Here is a 19,216-nt window from a genome sequence, read left to right as displayed (position 1 = left end):
GTCAGAAACTTCAAGGTATTTTAGGAAGTTAGTCTGGACCATAAGTTTCGCAGTCTGAATTTGGCTGGGGTAAGCCTGAGATGTTTCACACCCAAGACAGAAAAATGCTGGAAAATCTCAGCATTTCTGACAGCGTTTGTGGAGAGAGAATAGAGCCAATGTTTTGAGTCAGGATGACTCTTCGCCAGAGTGTCAAAGGATCATCTAGACTCGATACATTGGCTCTGTTCTCTCCACAGATGCTGTCAGACCTGCTGAGATTTTCCAGCATTTTTCTGTTTTTGTTTCAGATTCCAGCATCTGCAGTATTTTACATTTATCTGATATGAGATGTTATACCCCAGGTATGATTCAAATGACCCACCAGGGAGCTTTTATCAAACAAAGTTCATTTAAGAATGCAGTTAACAGAGAAAGAAATAACTTTTACCAATTACAATCAAGAAAAAAAGACAACCATGTTATTGTATAAACCTTAACAACTAAGTGCAGTTCCAACCAAACAAAACCCATAAACAAGCATCTCTGCCACAGGTTTAACACAGAAAACAAGGATGCTCATGTGATACTGGAACTTAGTCCTTTGGTTGGATTCTGCAGCTTTCCTGACACACAGACAAACAAGCTTGAAGTCAAAACTGCTTCCCAAAACACCAGGGAGAGAGAGACATAACCCAGCATCCAGCCTGAAGTGAAAACGTATTCTAACTTAAACAGCAGCCAGCAGCCCAAAACTAAAAGTGAAAGAGCTCCTGTCATTCTTTCTCCAACAATTCTGGGTCATAAAAATCCTGGACACTACATGACGCCCAGAGTGAAAATAAATAAAACCCCAGTTAAACCTAAAAGGGCGATGTGGTGGCACAGTTGTTAGCACTGCTGCCTCACAGTACCAGGGGCTTGGGTTCAATTCCCAGCTTGGGTCACTGTCTGTGCAGAGTATGCACGTTCTCCCTGTGTCTGTGTGGGTTTCCTTCAGGTGCTCTGGGTTCCTCCCACAGTCTGAAAAATGTGCTGGTTAGATGAATTGGTCATGCTAAATTCCCCCTCAGTGTATCCGAACAGGTGCTGGAGCATGGCAACTTCAGTGCAGTGTAAATGTAAGCCTACTTGTGACTAATAAATAAACTTTTTACTTTAAACCATTTACATATCAATAACAGCATATCTAATCGGGCAGCAAATGCCACAATAATAAAAATTGCTTATAATCTGCAGAGAACATGATTTAAAGAAAAATATTTCTTAAAGTTACAGTACCACTGCAGAGAGTCCTGCATACTCATTGTTTGAAACAGCTGCATTTATCTGTGTGAATATAACTGTGATAAACTCCAGGACTTACATGGGAAATCCCTGATTGACCTCCCAGTTCCCAAGTGATTGGTAATCACCGTACCAGATAGAGCTTGTATCCTGAGCCCTTTATAAAGCAGGCCCCTGAGTGGGTCCATTATTGTAACATCCCAGTTGGGACCTGTGTGTGTGTTCACCACAGGCTTGTATCCCAGACCCTTGTCCAAGTCCATCCTATACGCCAATGGATGGGAGGGTGAACTGTGAGGAAGTTGCAGAGATGCTTCAGCGTGATTTGGACAGACTGAGCAATAAGGCATATGCATGGCAAATGCAGTATAATGTGGATAAATGTGAGGCTATCCACTTTGGTAGCAATAATGGGAAGGCAGATTATTACTTGAATGGGTGTAAATTGAGAGAGGTGGATACTCAACAAGTATCAAGGGGTCCTTGTACCTTAATCGCTGAAAGTAAGCCTGCAAGAACAGCAGGCAGTAAAGAAGGCTAATGGTATGTTGGCCTTCATTGCAAGAGGATTTGAGTGTTGGGATAGGGATGTTTTGCTGCAATTGTACAGGGCATTAGTGAGGCCACACCTGGAGTATTGTGTGCAGTTTTGGTGTCTTTATCTAAGGAAAGATATCCTTGCTATAGAGGGAGTACAACAAAGATTTACCAGGCTGATTCTTGGGATGGCAGGTCTGTCATATGAGGAGAGACGAAGTCAGTTAGGATTATATTCACTGAAGTTTGGAAGAGTGAGAGGGGGTCTCATAGAAACATATAAAACTCTAACAGGGATAGACAGTGTAGATTCAGAAAGAATGATCCCAATGAGGGGGGTGTCCAGAACTAGGGGTCATAGTTTCAGGATACTGAGATGAGGAGAAATTTCTTCACCCAGAGAGTGGTGAATGTGTGGAATTGACTACTCACAGAATGTAGTTGAGGCCAAAACATTGTCTGATTTCAAGAAGAAATTAGATGTAGCACTTGGGGCTAAAGGGATATGGGAGGAAGAGGGGGGGGAATCAGAATATTCAGCCATGATCAAAATGAATGGCGGAGCAGGCTGGAAGAGCCAAATGGCCAACTCCTGCTTCTAGTTTCTATAACACTTGTCTTAATTTTAAAATATTTTATTTAACTGGCTTTTCAGATACAATCCAATGTATAAATAGACTCTCACATAGTTGTTGTAATTGCACGTTTTGGTTTATTTTTTATGTGGCACTAAGCTGGGCCACACATGGAGCCCTGCAAGGCTGATCCTTGTTCTTACCACTGAAATCTTTCATCTCATATAATCTGGGAGCTACTTCTCTCCATCGATATATAGGATGGATTAGGACAAGGTTTAAATTTCTTTGTTTAATAAACCAGAGTTTAGGCAAGCTAGCCCAGGATAATGAGGACATGTGTTAGCTGCTTGATTGACTGGAATCCTTTATTGAATGAGAGGTCCTTTTTAGGTTGCTAGACCCGAGAGAACGGCAGTGGGATTGACTCTGGTACAAGGTCCAGCCTAACTATGTGCTCACTATGGCCACTGAGCAGAAAATGATATTGGGACTGCATAGAGCCCATTTTATTGGTCTTCTAAGCATGTTGAACACAGAAGTCTACATGCATTACAAGTTGGAAGTACACACTGCACCATTTTGGTGATCACTCAAAATAATCAATGCGCAGCTTCCATACATGAAATAAAGTGAGAGATCCTTTTCATATGTACAAATGAGGACCCTAAGCATCTTCCTTGAGGCTCGCATACTGATATTGCTTTGCCCCAAAGAGGCCAGCGCATAGTGAATGCAAGAAAACAAGGTTTCAATACAACCTTGAAGGGAATTATCACAGAATCTCCACTGTGCAGAAGGAGGCCATTCAGCCCATCAAGCCTGCACTGACAACAATCTCACCCAGTCCCTATCCCCGTAATGCAATATATTTAACCTGCAAATCCCCCTGACACTAAGGGGCAATTTAGCATGGCCAATCAACCTAACCCACACATCTTTGGACTATGGGAGGAAACCAGAGCAACCGGAGGAAACCCACACAAACACGGGGAGAATGTGCAAACGCCACAAAGCCAGTCACCCGAGACCAGAATTGAACCTAGGTTCCAGGTGCTGTAAAATCGCCCGCCACACCCAACAAGGCAAGATTTTAAAAGTAAGACCTGAAAGGACAGCTCTCTTCCCAACAACACAATGCTGCTGGCCACAGATCTCCCTAGAGTGATCATGACAGCTCTTTCTGTTTCGAAAGGCATCTTGAGGGGAATTGCTTGATAGAGCAGACGCAGCACGGTTTCGTTAAGGGGAAGTCGTGTCTGACAAATTTACTGGAGTTCTATGAGGATGTGTCTAGGGCGGTGGATAGAGGAGAGCCGGTGGATGTGGTCTTTCTTGATTTTCAGAAGGCGTTTGACAAGGTACCTTACAAGAGGTTATTGCAGAAGGTCAGGGGACGTGGAGTTGGGGGTAGGGTGTTAGCGTGGATAGAGGATTGGTTGTCAAATAGGAGGCAGAGGGTGGGGGTTAATGGGTGCTATTCGGATTGGCGGTTGGTGACTAGTGGAGTGCCCCAGGGGTCGGTGCTGGGGCCTCAGCTATTTACCATTTATATAGATGATCTGGAGGAGGGAACCGAGTGTATGGTGTCGAAATTTGCTGATGACACCAAGATTGGTGGAACGGCAAATTGCGCGGAGGGTGTGGAGAGTCTGCAGAAGGATCTAGATAGGCTGGGCGAATGGGCCAGGAAATGGCAAATGGAATTTAATGTTGGCAAGTGCGAGGTGGTCCACTTTGGTTGAAATAATGGTAGGAAGGACTATTATTTACGTGGCGAAAAACTGCAGCAGGCGACAGTGCAGAGGGACCTCGGGGTCCTTGTGCATGAGTCGCAGAAACCCAGCTTGCAGGTGCAGCAGGTGGTCAGGAAGGCGAATGGGATGCTGGCCTTCATAGCGAGGGGGATTGAATATAAAAGTAGGGAGGTCTTGCTGCAGCTGTATAGGGCATTGGTGAGGCCGCAGCTGGAGTACTGTGTGCAGTTTTGGTCGCCGTACTTACGCAAGGATATTTTGGCCTTGGAGGGAGTGCAGAGGAGGTTTACTAGGCTGATACCGGAGTTGAGGGGGTTGAACTATGAGGAGAGGCTGAATAAACTAGGCTTGTACTCGTTAGAGTTTAGAAGAATGAGGGGAGATCTCATTGAGACATATAAGATGATGAATGGGATGGATAGGATAGAGGTGGAGAGACTCTTCCCGCTCAGAAAGGACAGTAGGACTAGGGGGCACAGCCTCAAGATAAAGGGGGGGCGGTTTAGAACGGAGTTGAGGAGGAGCTTCTTCACTCAAAGGGTGGTGCATCTCTGGAATTCTCTGCCCGTTGAAGTGGTGGAGGCTGCCTCGCTAAATATTTTTGAGACACGGGTTGATGTGTTTTTGATAAGCGAGGGGATTAAGGGTTATGGGGAGAGGGCGGGAATGTGGAACTGAGCCACAACAGATCAGCCATGATCTTATTGAATGGCGGGGCAGGCTCGAAGGGCTAGATAGCCTACTCCTGCTCCTATTTCTTATGTTCTTATGTTCTTATGAAATAGGTTCTGTTAATACATTAACCATGTAACTCTCCTTCCTGTCTACCAGCACTTACCCACTGCTGACTGAGGCAGTGCAATTAAATCTTTCCAAATTACCCAATCTAACTGGTTTGTTGTCAATTTCTAAGACGTTTTTTTCTCTGTGTGTGTATTTCCAGGTGTTTTTGTACATGTGCCTGCCTGATGTTTGTCACAACTTCCTACCTTGCTACGTTGGTGGAGTGCAAGATGGGGCACGCACTCCTGCGGGTGAGACTCACCTCTCAATTTGTATTGCTAAATCATAAAAAGACTCTTCCAAGTCACATTGTTTGGCAAGTGCGTTGATAGCAACAAGAATAAGACAAGATGGCCATTGTTATGGTAAAGGGGGAAAGTTGGCCAGGGATAAGGCTCAAAGATTTCTTATTATTCAAAGTTTTTGGCCTGACTGTATTAAATACATTTTTCCGCTTGACTTAATAGCACAAAGTTTGGTTTTGTTAACATCACAGAATGGTTACAGCACAGGAGGAGGCTGCTCAGCCCATTATATATGTGTGCTGGCCCTCCAAAGCAGCGATTCATCTAGTGCCGCCCTCCCGTCTTCTCCCTATAGCCCTGCACATTCTTCCGTTCCAATTGCCTCTCAAAAGTCTTGATTGAACCCACCTCCACCACACACTCAGGCAGAGCAATGTAGACCCGAACCACTTGCTACACGAACAAGCTTTTCCTCGTGTCACCATTGCTTCTTTGGCCAGTAACCTTAAATCAATGCCCTCCAATTCTCGATTCTTCCACCAATATGAACTGTTTCTCTCTACCTGCTCTGTCTAGACCCCTCATGATTTTGAAAACCTCAATCAAATCTCTTCTCAATAAAGAGCAAAGAACAGTACAGCACAGGAATATGCTCTTCTGCCCACCAAGTCTGTGCCAACACAGATGCCTTGCTAGTATTTTCTTGCCTCTATGTGGTCCATATCCCTCCATTCCCTGCCTATTCAACTATCCAGATGCTTTTGAACATTGTTGTAGAATCCACTTCTACCATCTCCTCCAGCAACGCATTCCAGGCATTCACCACACTCTGTGTGAAAAACTTGCCCCTTACATCTCTTTTAAACTTCTCCCCCCTCTCATTCTCAACCTATGTCCCTGAGTGATTGACCCTGGGTAAAAGATTCTGACTATCCACTCTATCCAAGCTTGTCATAATCTTGTAAACTTCTTTCAGGTCCCCCCTCATCCTCCGAAGCTCCAATGAAAACAATCCAAGTTGTTCATAGTCTATATCCTCCAAACCAGGCAACATTCTGGTAAATCTCTTCTGCACCCTTTCCAATGCATCAATATCCTTGTAATAGTGTGATGAACAGAATTCTACATAATACTCCAAACGCGACCGAACCAATGTCTTATACAGCTGCAACGTAATTTTCCAATTCTTATACTCAAAGTCCATCTGAGTTGCCACTTTCAGGGAACTGTGGATCTGCATGCCTAGATCGCTCTGTATGCTAATATTTTTAAGGGCTCTACCATTCACTGTTTACTTTCCTTCTGCCATAGACATTCCAATTTATATCACGTCACATTTGTCCGGGTTAAATTCCATCTGCCATCTTTCAGCCCAGATTTCCAGATGATTTGTATCCTGCTGTATCCTCTGACATTCCTCCTCACTGTCCATTACACCCCCAATTTTTGTCATCTCCAAATGTACTAATCAAACCACCTACATTTTCCTCCAAATCATTTATATATATTACAAACATCAGAGGCCCCAGCATTGATCCTTGTGGAACACCGCTTGTCACAGACCTTCTCCAAGGAGAATGGTCATCTGTTAATCATTTGGACACGGAAGAGACTGCTTTTTTTTAATATATTCTGACCCCACTTTGGTTGCATGATAGTTGTCGAGGGGTATATCAATATATCCAGATTTCTGTGGAACTTTTTTTCCCAGAAAGAATCTGGGTCATTGAACGTGCTCAGTGCTGAGTTAGATAGGTTCTTGAATGACAAGGAAGCGAGTATTATAGAGGTGCAGGGAGGAAGGTAGAATTGAGCCACAGTCAAATCAGCCATGATCTTATCAAATGGTGGAGCAGGCTCGAATGACCTGCTCTTGCTGCTAATTTGCATGTTAATTTATTTGTACAAACATGGTGATATCGCGGTAATGATCATGGAAGGAAATTTGCTTCACTTTGTTTTGGAAAGGGAAAATTGATCCTGCAGAACAGAGGGTAAAGGTTGATGGAGAAGAGTTTTGCATTGTTATAGTCATGTCAGTTGAGACCGTTGCCCTTCATGGTCAATGGGTGGATTGCTGTGTTCTTAAGGGTAATTTTGTGTTGAGTGAGCCTTCAAGAAGTGCTACAAGACTTAGCCTTCCCAACACAAGTTACAGATTTTTCTTCCCAACTCAAGATTATTTCCAGCATCATTTCATAATTAAACAGATCCAACTGGATTGATACTAACTGAGTTTTCCTATGGTCACTCCTTTTGCACCTCATTCAATGCTAAAGATCAGCATTCACCTTTGTGATATATTTTGGTGAGGCCCAAATAGAACCTTGAAATTGCACGTTGACATACAAGCGCCCTTTATTTTTGGGATAAAACCCTTAATCCTATGTCAAACTCACAACATCGCAGTTGCTATCACTCTCGCTCTGGAGTCAGAAGGTTGGAGGTTCAATTCCACTCCAGAGACTTGAGCACAGGAATCTAGGCTGATACTTCAGTGCAGTACTGAGAGAGTGCTGTACTGTAGAAGGTACTGTCTTTCAGATGTGTTATTAAACCAAGTTTCTGTCTGCTCTCTCAGCTGGGCATAAAACAAGTGGACATGGTACTATTTCAAGGAATGGGATCTTCCCCAGCAGGGGCACTATTTAGCCCTCAATGAATATCAGAAGGAGAGGTTATCAGGTCTTTTTTGTCTTTCATAGAATCCCTACAGTGCAGAAGGAGGCATTCAACCCATCAAGTCTACACTGACTTTCCGACAGATCATCCTACCCTACGCCTGTAGCCCCATGTATTTGTTCTACTAATCCCTCTAACCTACACTCCTTGAGACACAAGTTTCCATGGGACTTGTTGCTGCATTATACACATGTTAAATAAATGCAATTGTTCACTAGAATATGTCAGAGAAAGGGTAAGGAGAAAGCTGTTGCAATATTTTCAAAATTGCTTTCAAAAGAGCCCTAAGTTTATGTATTTACTCGACAGGTCTGATCAATAAATATGAGGTCAATGGACTACAGGCGTGGATTATTACCCATGCGCTCTGGTTTGCCAATGCCAAATATCTTCATTGGTTCTCACCCACAATCCTGTTTGATCATTGGATTTCTCTGTTGTGGTGTGCTAACCTCCTGGGCTATGGTGTGGCTACATTTGCAATGATGAAGGCATACGTCTTTCCTAGCAATGCAAAAGACTGGTAAGAATTTAAGCTGTGAAAATGTTTTGAAGAATTGGTCAAAGACGGTCTTGTTCTCTCGGCTCGTAATCATCATTAGTTGTCCCTCTCGTGTTCCGTTTAAAAGCTGAACATGTAGGTTTGTTGGAGGTGTTTATAAAATACTAATGGGATGTCTGTGTGCGAGCTGTCATTGTAAATGTCTCAGCTTTCTTCCTCCTCTCTTTCAAAACTGCTGGTATTGTCCAAATTTCTCTCCCTCAATGTCATCAAAATGAAGGAGATTGTCATCGACTTCAGGAAGTGTAAAGGAGAACATGCCCCTGTCTGCATTGATGGGGATGAAGTAGAAAGGGTCGAGAGCTTCAAGTTTTTAGGTGTCCAGATCACCAACAACCTGTCCTGGTCCCCCCCATGCCAACACTATAGTTAAGAAAGCCCACCAACATCTTTACTTTCTCATAAGACTAAGGAAATTTGGTGTGTCAGCTATGACTCTCAGCGACATTTACAGATGCACCATAGAAAGCATTCTTTCTGGTTGTATCACATTTTGATATGGCTCCTGCTCTGCCCAAGACGACAAGAAACTACAAAAGGTCGTGAATGTAGCCCAAGCCATCACACAAACCATCTCCCATCCATTGACTCTGTCTACACTTCCCGCTGCCTTGGCAAAGCAGCCAGCATAATTAAGGACCCCATGCACCCCAGACATTCTCTCTTCCACCTTCTTCCTTCGGGAGAAAGATACATACCAACCGACTCAAGAACAGCTTCTTCCCTGCTGCTGTCAGACTTTTGAATAGACTTACCTTGCATTAAGTTGATCTTTCTCTACATCCTAGCTATGACTGTAACACTACATTCTGCACTCTCTCGTTTCCTTCTCGATGAATGGTATGTTTTGTCTGTATAGGGCACAAGAAACAATTCTTTTCAATTTATATTAATACATGTGACAATAATAAATCAAATCAAAATTTAGCCCCTCAGACCTTCCAAACAATTTCCTCATCTGCAAACTCCCATTTCTCCCCAATGTTGTTGTATCAGTGCCCACATCTCCTCTAACTCAGCACTTTGGTATGGTTTTCAACCCTCCCACAGAGTGAAACAACCCTGACAAAAACCAAAAGAACATTCTCTGTGACAGCAGTCCATTATCTCTCTTCAAGCTTCTCCTCTCTACAGCTTTTGGTAAGTCTTCCTCCTTTAGTTCACCTCCAGCGTTCTCCAGCTCACTGAGAATGCGTTAGCTTGCTTCCACTTTTCACCTATTTGATCAGATGCAGACCAGAATTTCCCTGCACACAACAGTTTCACTTAGCTGCATGGCTGTACAGCAATCTTGAATGTACCTTGCAGATACAATTACCAGGCAGCATACCATGCAGAAGAATGAGAGAGAACATCTCTGATTTATCTGTGGCCCCACCTCATCCCTGTTTGTGTGAAGTCTCTTGGTGACATAATTTGCAGTTGCTGAACCACCTTCCACCTGCAAGCTGATGGCACTTATCTCTACATCTCCAACATCTCTTCCAACCCTTCCATTGCCTGTGTATTGTTGGACCGCTTATCCAAAATTTAAATTTGAAAGAACTACAGCTCCCTCCTTCCCTCACTGGCTCCAAATCCCTCAAAGATTCACATTTAAACTCCTCCCCAATATGTTGAAATGAGTCAATTGCCTCAACCCTCCCAGTGTCTGTTACATTCGTCAGCGTTACAATTCCTCGCTCTCTCCCCTGCTCTCCTCCCCCAGGCCTCACTAACCCCTTCTATTATCTGCCCCTTTGACTCTGATCACTTGTACCTCCTGCTCAGTCCATGTGCCCCACTTTTGGTAGCCATGCCTTCTGTAACCTGATCTATACACCCTCCAATTTCCGATTGCCTTGTGCTGTCTGGTCTCCCATTGTTCCGTTAACACCCTCCATAAAGCCCACTTCTTTAACTAAAGATTGTCTTTCCTTCTCCAATATTCCCCTCTTTGTCCACATGTCTATCTTTTTCTTAGTCCCTCTGAGAAGCACTTTGGACGTTTGAATATGCTAAAGGCAGTGTTCAGATGCATGCTATTGCTGTTGTTGTAAACTCTGAGTCGGTGGCTGTGGTCTTAAACAGAAACCTGGTCAATATATCCAGCTGTCGATATTGGGTGTGCCAATGAGCACCTAATAAAGGAGGGGAGGAAATTGCAGCACAAAAGTATAACCAGTGTTACATTGCTGCTGCATCTATTAAAGTGCGAAGTACAATGTTAACATGTTTACTCCCTTTCTTCAGCAAATTCACTGGCAATTTTTTCTACGACTACATGATGGGAATTGAATTTAACCCACGAATAGGGGCATGGTTTGACTTCAAGCTATTCTTCAATGGCCGTCCCGGTATTGTGGCATGGACTCTCATTAACCTTTCCTTTGCTGCCAAACAACAAGAGCTCTACGGCCAAGTGACCAATTCCATGATCTTGGTGAATGTGCTGCAGGTAATTGTATGTTTCTGTTTCCTCAGAAAAGTGCTCGCACTTAGTGGGAAGAGCCTGGGAAACCCTGTAGTGGGTGACAACATTGGCAGGCGATAATGTGTGGAAGCAGTTGTTGTAAATGGTCTGATTTGAGAGGGGACACGGAAAGAGCAAAATGGGAGGTTATGATCTTTTTTGTTGCCAAAAGGAATCCTCCAACCATAAGCTGTACGGCGAACAGAATCCATAGCAGCTTTGAACAGGGAAGGAGATGGATATGGAGGTGACACACTTTGGAAGGAGTGATTTGAAAAAGAAATATTCAATGAATGCTAGGACACTAGGAAGTTCTGTGGCATGTTTGTCCACAGATCTTTGAAGGCAGAAGGGCACGTTAGTCAGGTGATGAAAAAGGTATGTGGGGCATATGCCTTTATCAATCGAGGAATAGATTACAAAAGCAGGGAGGTCATGTTGGCATTGTATAGAATTTTGGTGAGGCCACAGCTAGAGTACTGTGTGCAATTCTGGTCACCATATTATAGGAAGAATGTGATTGCATTGGAGGGGCTGCAGAGGAATTCACCAGGATGCTGCCTGAGATGGAACATATAAATTATGAAGAGAGTTTGGGGAGCTTGGGTTGTTTTTATTGGAGCAGAGAAGACTGAGGGCAACCTGATCAAGGTGTACAAAGGACATGGACAGGGTGGATAGGGAGCAGCTGTTCCCCTTAGTTGAAGGATCTCCACTGGGGGACATAGGTTCGAGGTGAAGAGCAGGCAATTTAGGGGCCATGTGAGGAAAAAGTTTTTAACCAAAGGGTGGTGATGGTCTGGAATGCGCTGCCTGGGGGGGGGGGAGGGGGGGTTGGTGGACCCTTGTAAAAGGGTCATCTGGACTCAAAACTTCAGCTCTTTTCTCTCCTTACGGATGCTGCCAGACCTGGTGAGATTTTCCAGCATTTTCTGTTTTGGTTTCAGATTCCAGCACCTGTAGTAATTTGCTTTTCTCCCTATGTCTGCATGGGTTTCCTCCGGGTGCTCCGGATTCCTCCCACAGTCCAAAGGTGTGTGGGTTAGGTGCATTGACCATGGTAAATTTCCCCTTAGTGTCCCAGATGCTTAAGTTAGAGGGAGAAGCAGGGTAAATATGTGGGGATAGGGCCTGGGTGGAATTGTTGTTGGTGCAGATTTGATGGGCTGAATGGCCTTTTCTGCACTGTAAGGTTTCTGTGATTCAATTAAGGACAGACAATAAATGCTGGCAATGTCCAAATCTAATGAAAGAACTTTTAAAAATTATTAGCTTTTCGTGTGACCATTGTTAAATGACTGACTGATTATTTTTAGGCAATTTATGTGTTGGATTTCTTCTGGAATGAAGCTTGGTACCTGAAGACCATCGATATTTGCCATGACCATTTTGGTTGGTACCTGGGTTGGGGTGACTGTGTCTGGCTGCCATATCTTTACACTCTGCAGGTAAAACCATCTTCAATCATTATATCAACAGTTACTTCACTTTTAGACTTGTTTGTGTTCACGTTGATGAGGGAGTGGCGATGGTACTGTTTATTCCATTAGCACAGTAATAGATTTGGATTAAACAGTTCTCTCCGATGGCAGGTTCGCAGGCAGAGGAGGGGGTTTGTGAAATATTGTAGGCTTTGTACCCACCACCTACTCATCCTCCCTTGCCTCCAATGCAGTTTTACCTACCTATTAATATTATTGAAATGTACAAGATCCTGAGGGGACATGACAGAGTGGATGCTGAGAGGATATTCCTCCTATTGGGAGAGACGTTAACTAGAGGACACAGTCTAAAAATAAGAGGTCTCTCTTGCAAGATGGAGAAAAGGATTTTTTTTCTTTCAGAAGTCATGAATCTTTGGAACTCCCTTCCCCGGAGAGCAGTGGAGGCAGGTTCAATGGATATTTTTAACTCAGAGATGGATAGATTCTTGACTAACACAAGGTTATGTGGATTGTTGAGTTAAGGTCATAATCAGATCAATCATGATCTTAATGAGAGGCGGCTCAGTGGCATAGTGATTAACACTGCTGCCTCACAATGCCAGGGACACGGATTGGATTCCACACTTAGATCACTGTCCGTGTGGAGTTTGCACATTCTCCCCATGTCTGCGTGGGTTTCCTCAGCAATAACAGCCGAGCAACGATGGCTATGGAGACAGAAAATTCAATGGTTAGAGTCAGAAATCTGCCACTAGCTCTGAGGCTGTATTCTCCAACTGGGTTTTAGATAGGGATTGGAGCAGGAGAAAGAAGCTTGCGATGTTGTGATACAAGAGCATCAGCGGAACTTCAAAAAATGTCAGTGAAGGAAAGGCTTCCCTGCTCTTCATTTTCCAGTGGTTTATTCCAAAGATACAATGTGTCATAAAGGGGAATAGTGTCATAAGAAGTGACTTGCTGTTCTTTGTAAAGCATTGAGTCTACACAAGAGTTTGGGAGTTTGCAGTGCTAGCATGGAAATTAGCCCCATCCAAGGAGTGTTATGGGAATAACAAATTTAAATACCTCCCAATCACATGTGGCGGCACAATGGTATACAGCAGATTCAATTCTGGTCTTGGATCACTGTTTGTGTGGCGTTTGCACATTCTCCCCATGTCTCCGTGGGTTTCTTCAAGGTGCTCTGATTTCCTGCCATAGTATAAAGATGTGCAGTTTAGGTTGACTGGCCATGCTAAATTGCTCCTTAGTGTTCGGGGGATTAGCAGGGTAAATACGTGGGGTGGCGAGGATAGGGCCTGAGTGGGATTGTTGTCAGTGCAGGCTCAGTGGACTGAATGGCCTCCTTCTGCACTGTAGAGATTCTATGTTTCTATGATCAATTCTTTGTAGCCAATGAATTCTGACATTGAGATAAGACACAAGTTTATCTATTTTTGGAGGTTTTGGTGAGGGAAGCATGTTGTCCACCTCTGCTTTTTAAGTAACTTAATCTGATCTTTAGCTTCCATCCACCTGAATCACCGTAACAGGCCTCTGTTTTACACTGTAACCAAAAAATGGCACCTCTGACAATTCAACCACCCTTAGTTCTGCTTTAGCTTGTCAAGTGAAGCTTATAGCCACAATCTTCTGAAGTGAGCATGAGTGTTACCGACTGAGCGCCTCAGATTTTCTGGCATGAACACATTCCAGTTCAGCTGCTGAAACGAGGAAGGGCGCACACTTCACCTACAGGAAATAAATGCTAGTTAGATTCTCAAAAAAAAATGACGAGAGTGGGGGAAGAAAAGGTGAATTTCAGTCTTGTTAATGCATGTGGAACAGTGGTTAGCACTGCTGTCTCACAGCGCCAGGAATTTGGGTTTGATTCCCAACTTGTGTCACTGTCTGTGTGGAGTCTGCACGTTCTCCCCATATCTGAGTGGGTTTCCTCTGGGTGCTCTGGTTTTCTCTCACAGTCTGAAAGACGTGCTGGTTAGGCGCATTGGCCGTGCTAAATTCTCCCTCAGTGTTCCCGAACAGGCGCTGGAGTGTGGCAACTTTGGGATTTTCATGGTAACTTTATTGCAGTGTTAATGTAAGCCTACTTGTGACTAATAAATAAATACATGTAATTTTGTGCAATATCTTTGCAAGGCAAGGATGATTAAAAAGACTGCAAAGTTGGAAGTTATTTTTCTTTTCAACATCACAGGGTCTTTACCTGGTCTATAATCCAGTACAGCTATCAACTGCCAATGCAATCAGTGTCCTTCTCTTGGGGCTGGTTGGCTACTATATCTGCAGAATAACAAACCACCAGAAAGACCTCTTCAGACGCACAGATGGAAACTGCAAAATTTGGGGCAGGAAACCCAAGTACATTGAATGCTCCTACTTGTCCATTGATGGACAAAGGCACCACAGTAAGCTGATGATCTCTGGGTTCTGGGGGCTGGCGCGCCATTTTAACTACACCGGGGATCTCATGGGCTCGCTTTCCTACTGCCTGGCCTGTGGATTTGCACACCTCCTGCCTTATTTTTATATCGTCTACATGTCAATCTTGCTGATTCATCGCTGTATAAGGGATGAGCATCGCTGCTCAAGCAAATACGGCAAGGACTGGAGCCGTTATACTGAGGCTGTGCCCTACCGCTTGATACCTGGAGTATTTTAGGATGGTTTCTATCATCAATGTACAGTTTTTAGAGGCTTGATTTTCTTTAACCAACAAAACTTTGGCATGACAAATTTGCAAGTACATGTTCTTCCCGATCGTCCTATTACACAGCAGAGGAGGACGTGTGGCCCTTGGATATGACAGAAAGTTGGTCAAAAGTGAAACATCCACTTTTTTTAAGCAAACACCTGAAATTTCTGTGTAAACTGGTCCACTTTAGTGGACTGTCTTATGGTTAATCTCTAACCAAAGAGATTTTCATTGATGTATCAGAAAATGGCTGCTTTAATTTAAATTACACGCCTCCAAATCGATTGACATAAGGAAGAGATGTCAGTACATTCCCTGCAGGGATTGATAAATTACATATAATGGCATTTATTAACCTGTGAGTCTCTGATTGTTATGTTCCCATGTGTTCCAAATATTTCCCGTAGCTTCATTTTTAAAATGATTCCCAATTAGGGTTGTCGAGTTTCAATTCCTGCCAGATGCGCATGCATAAATGTTATTCCAGTGCAATTTTGGCGCAGTTGTTAAGCAATTGGTTTTAAATGATGTGGAGATGCTGGCATTGGATTGGGGTGGGCACAGTAAGAAGTCTCACAACAGCAGGTTAAAGTCCAACAGTTCTATTTGATATCACGAGCTTTCAGAGTGCTGCTGCGAAGCTCATGATACCAAATAAACCTGTTGGACTTTAACCTGGTATTGTGAGGTTTTAAATGAAATAATGCTCGTGCCAAGTCGTGAGAGAAAAACCTACATGTTTATTTCACCTTTCATAACCTCCAGATGTTCCAGACTACTTTGCAACTAATCAAGTTCTTTCGAAGTGTAGTCAGTGTTTGAGTTTAAAGAAATGCAGCAGCCAACTTGCAACAGAGTTCCCACGAACTGCAATGATAATGGCCTGCTCTGGTGACGTTGATTTGAGGAATCAATATTGGCCAGGATACCAAGGATCCTTCTCCTGATTTGCCCCACCACCTAAGTTTAAGCTGAAATTTTATGGCCAGTTTCTATGACGATTCTGCTGACAATTTCCCGAGAATAATTGGGGCCCAAGGAAAGCGCAGGATATGCACCATCTTCCTTAAAGTCTCTCTTTCGGTGGAATTTTCCCATCCTGCCTGCCATAGGAATCGTAGCAGGCCTGAGCAGATCATGCAAAGGTCCGTTGACCTCAGGTGGGAATTTCTGCCTTGGGGCGATGCCTTTTAAAATAAAAGATCCATCAGGCCTAGACTTTTGAATATTATGAAAATGCAATTATGAAGACAACAAATAGGAGGAGCAAGCCACATGTATTTAACCAATACTATCATGACTGATTTTCTATCACACTTTCATTTTTCCACCAAATCCCATTAGAATATCCCTCAATTCCCTTAGTGTCCAAAGATTTATCAATTTTATTCTTAATTAAACTCAGCCATTCATAGCAACCAAAAGAGAAAATGCTGGAAAAGCTCAGCAGGTCTGGCAGCATCTGTAAGGAGAAAAAAGATCTTTGACAAAGGGTCATCTGGACACAAAACATCAGTTCTTTTCTTTCTTTATGGATGCTGCCAGACCTGTTGAGATTTTCCAGCATTTTCTTTTTTGGTTTCAGATTCCAGCATCCGCAGTAATTTGCTTTTGACGATCCGTAGCTCAGTGTTTTCTTGATAACAACCTGCTTTGTGGCACCTTATCATGTATGGTAGATTTTTTTAAATCTAACAGATTCTGATAATATAAAAGATGCTTTCAAAAATATAAGACAGATCTCAACAAAGATGAATCAAATGTTTCTCTGCTGTTGTAGGAGCCTGTAGCCATGGAAGGTTAAAACTGCCTTCATGTCATTTATTGTAAACCTCTAAACACTTTGCTGACTACATGTAGCAGTTGCAGCTGTAACATTTGCACATGAGATCAAAGATGCCTCAATGTTAGAAATGACCCAATAAGTCAGACTATTGGTTTTGTTTTTAATGAGTGAATTAAATTTACACGTCATACCCATGCAAATAAAAACCATCAGATTTTACACAGGGACCACAAAATTAACCTATTTCTAAATATCACCTAAAATAGGAGCAAAAAAAACTACTATCAGAAATAGTTTACAAAATATGTTCATTTGTATTCGTATTAACTCAACATGATGTTGTATTTATAATTCCTGAAAAACATTGGTCCTGATTTCAAGCTGATTCTATCTTTGATGCAAATTCTCAAACCTGCACTCATACTCTCCCTCTCTCAAAGTGCAGAGGAGTTTTTTAAAAAAAAGCAAACCAGGGTTTCCAAGTTTTTAATACTTTCGATGTTTAACTTTCTGTCCCTATATCGTGAAGGAAATAAATAAAGATGTAATAAACTGCCTAAGTATTGGTATAATGTAAATTTAGTCCCATCTTTTGGTGTGTTTTTATTTTTATGTTGACTGGTTTTATGTAGTAAATAAATTGTGTGCTTGACATGCTTTGTAAAGTCTAATTGCATTCATGATATTTACTTTCTATGGAATAAATTCACATCAAAAAAATCTGTTTCTACTCCTCTCCTGTGTTGGTGTCATATTATTAGTGACAAAGATATCATTCCCCTAATTAAAATGACTTCTTAGAAGTTTTCTTGTTTTTTTTGAATGGAGCTTTGCATTGTAATATAACCATAACATTACTTCCAGCCCTTAAACATGGAAATATTTCATATGAGTGAAGTATTAGTAAAGCACCCATTTACTGCGGATGCTGGAAATCTGAAATAAAACAGAAAACGCTGGAAATACTCGGCTGACCTGGCAGCATCTATGGAGAAAGAAACTGAATCGATGGGATGGGGGTGGGTGGTGGAGGGGGGTGGGGTGGATGGGGGCAGAATTCTCTGGCCTCTCCACTGTGTTTCTCACAGCGGGAGGCAGCGCAACGTTCGCCAGCGAAAGTGTCTTCTGGTCCCTCTGTTGTCAATGGAATTTCCCGCAACACCACAATGAGGGTGCACCATCAATGAAGCCACAAAACCCCACCGGCCTGAACGGCTGGAGAATACAGACCCTTCTTTCAGTTATGTGACCTCTGCAATTTTAATGAAAGGTCACAGTCCTGAAATGTTGGACTTGATTTTCAATCCAGGACAGAAGCCTAACACCCACGTAATTGATTCTGTAATGCAATCTTCAAATGTAAATACGGTTACAGTTCAGGTCAGAAACTCCAAAGATTTTTTATGGAGCCTGCCTGGATCATACGTTTTGCATCTTGAATTTGGCTAGGATAAGAATAATAGGTTTCACTGCAAGTATGATTCAAATGACCCACGAGGCAACTTTTATCAAGTAAAATGTATTTAAGAATATGGTTAACACGTACAATAAGAAAGTTACCAAGATATCATCAGTTACAAACAAAAAACAAAACAACCACTATAAATGTATAATTCTTCACAAATATATCTGATGTGTTCTAATCAAACAAATCCCGTAGACAAAAGATCCTTTTTACAAGTTTAACAAGCAAAGACTAATACTGGACATGAGACCTTTGGATGAAGTTTGCAGTTCTCTGGATAGACTGATGGGTTTCCTCCTGGTGTTCCGGTTTCCTCCCACATTCCAAAGATATGTGGGTTAGGTGCATTGGCCATGCTAAATTGCCTCTAAATTGCCTGGATGTGTAGGTTAGAGGGATTACCAGAGTAAATATGTGCGGTTACGGGGATAGGGCCTAGATGGGATTGTTGTCGGTGCAGATGGGCCCAATGGTCTCTTTCTGCACTGTAGAGATTCTATTCTGTAATGATAATGTGCTACTTATGTTTGGTCCCAATGAATCCTGATTTACATATTATAGATATGAAAATGGCATGAAAAATTGGAATATGTGAAGAAGTTTTTGGTTGTTTTTCATTGTCAGCCCTTCTTCAAGGTCCACACTTTTAATATCAAATGTTAAATGGTTGTGAGGAGATATGCGGATACGGTTATAAAATGAGAGAATGTTGGATAAACTCAGCAGCTCTGGCAGCATCTGTGGTGAGAGAAACACAGTTAATGTTTCAAGTCCATTGGCCCTTTTACAGTTCTGATGCTGCCAGACCCACAGAGTTTATCCAGCATGTCCTTATCTTGTTTCAGATTTCCAGCATCCGCAATATTTTGCTTTTCTATGCAGGTGCAGTTACAATCTTATCCAATGTGCACGCCAAATAGATTACAGTAACCAAAGTGAAAGTCTCCAGTCTCCATAGTTTTAGTC

General features: G+C 42.7%; 1 protein-coding gene across 1 annotated transcript in view; it reads left to right on the top strand.

Annotated features, from left to right (window-relative positions):
- dhcr7 (7-dehydrocholesterol reductase) overlaps positions 1-17,551 on the top strand; it is a 40,105-nt gene extending 22,554 nt beyond the window's left edge. Inside the window, exons 4-8 of the mRNA XM_080189928.1 lie at positions 5,079-5,169; positions 8,155-8,368; positions 10,640-10,844; positions 12,176-12,307; positions 14,502-17,551. Of these exons, the coding sequence (XP_080046054.1) occupies positions 5,079-5,169; positions 8,155-8,368; positions 10,640-10,844; positions 12,176-12,307; positions 14,502-14,966 (1,107 nt within the window). The 3' untranslated portion in view covers positions 14,967-17,551. The remainder of the gene's footprint in view (positions 1-5,078; positions 5,170-8,154; positions 8,369-10,639; positions 10,845-12,175; positions 12,308-14,501) is intronic.
- The last annotated feature ends 1,665 nt before the right edge of the window (positions 17,552-19,216 follow it).

This window comes from Carcharhinus amblyrhynchos, chromosome 6, assembly GCF_965287045.1.
Source record: "Carcharhinus amblyrhynchos chromosome 6, sCarAmb.v2.hapA, whole genome shotgun sequence".
Taxonomy (NCBI): Eukaryota; Metazoa; Chordata; class Chondrichthyes; order Carcharhiniformes; family Carcharhinidae; genus Carcharhinus; species Carcharhinus amblyrhynchos.
The sequence above is the reverse complement of the archived record's forward strand: the minus strand, read 5'-3'. Positions and strand labels throughout refer to the sequence as shown.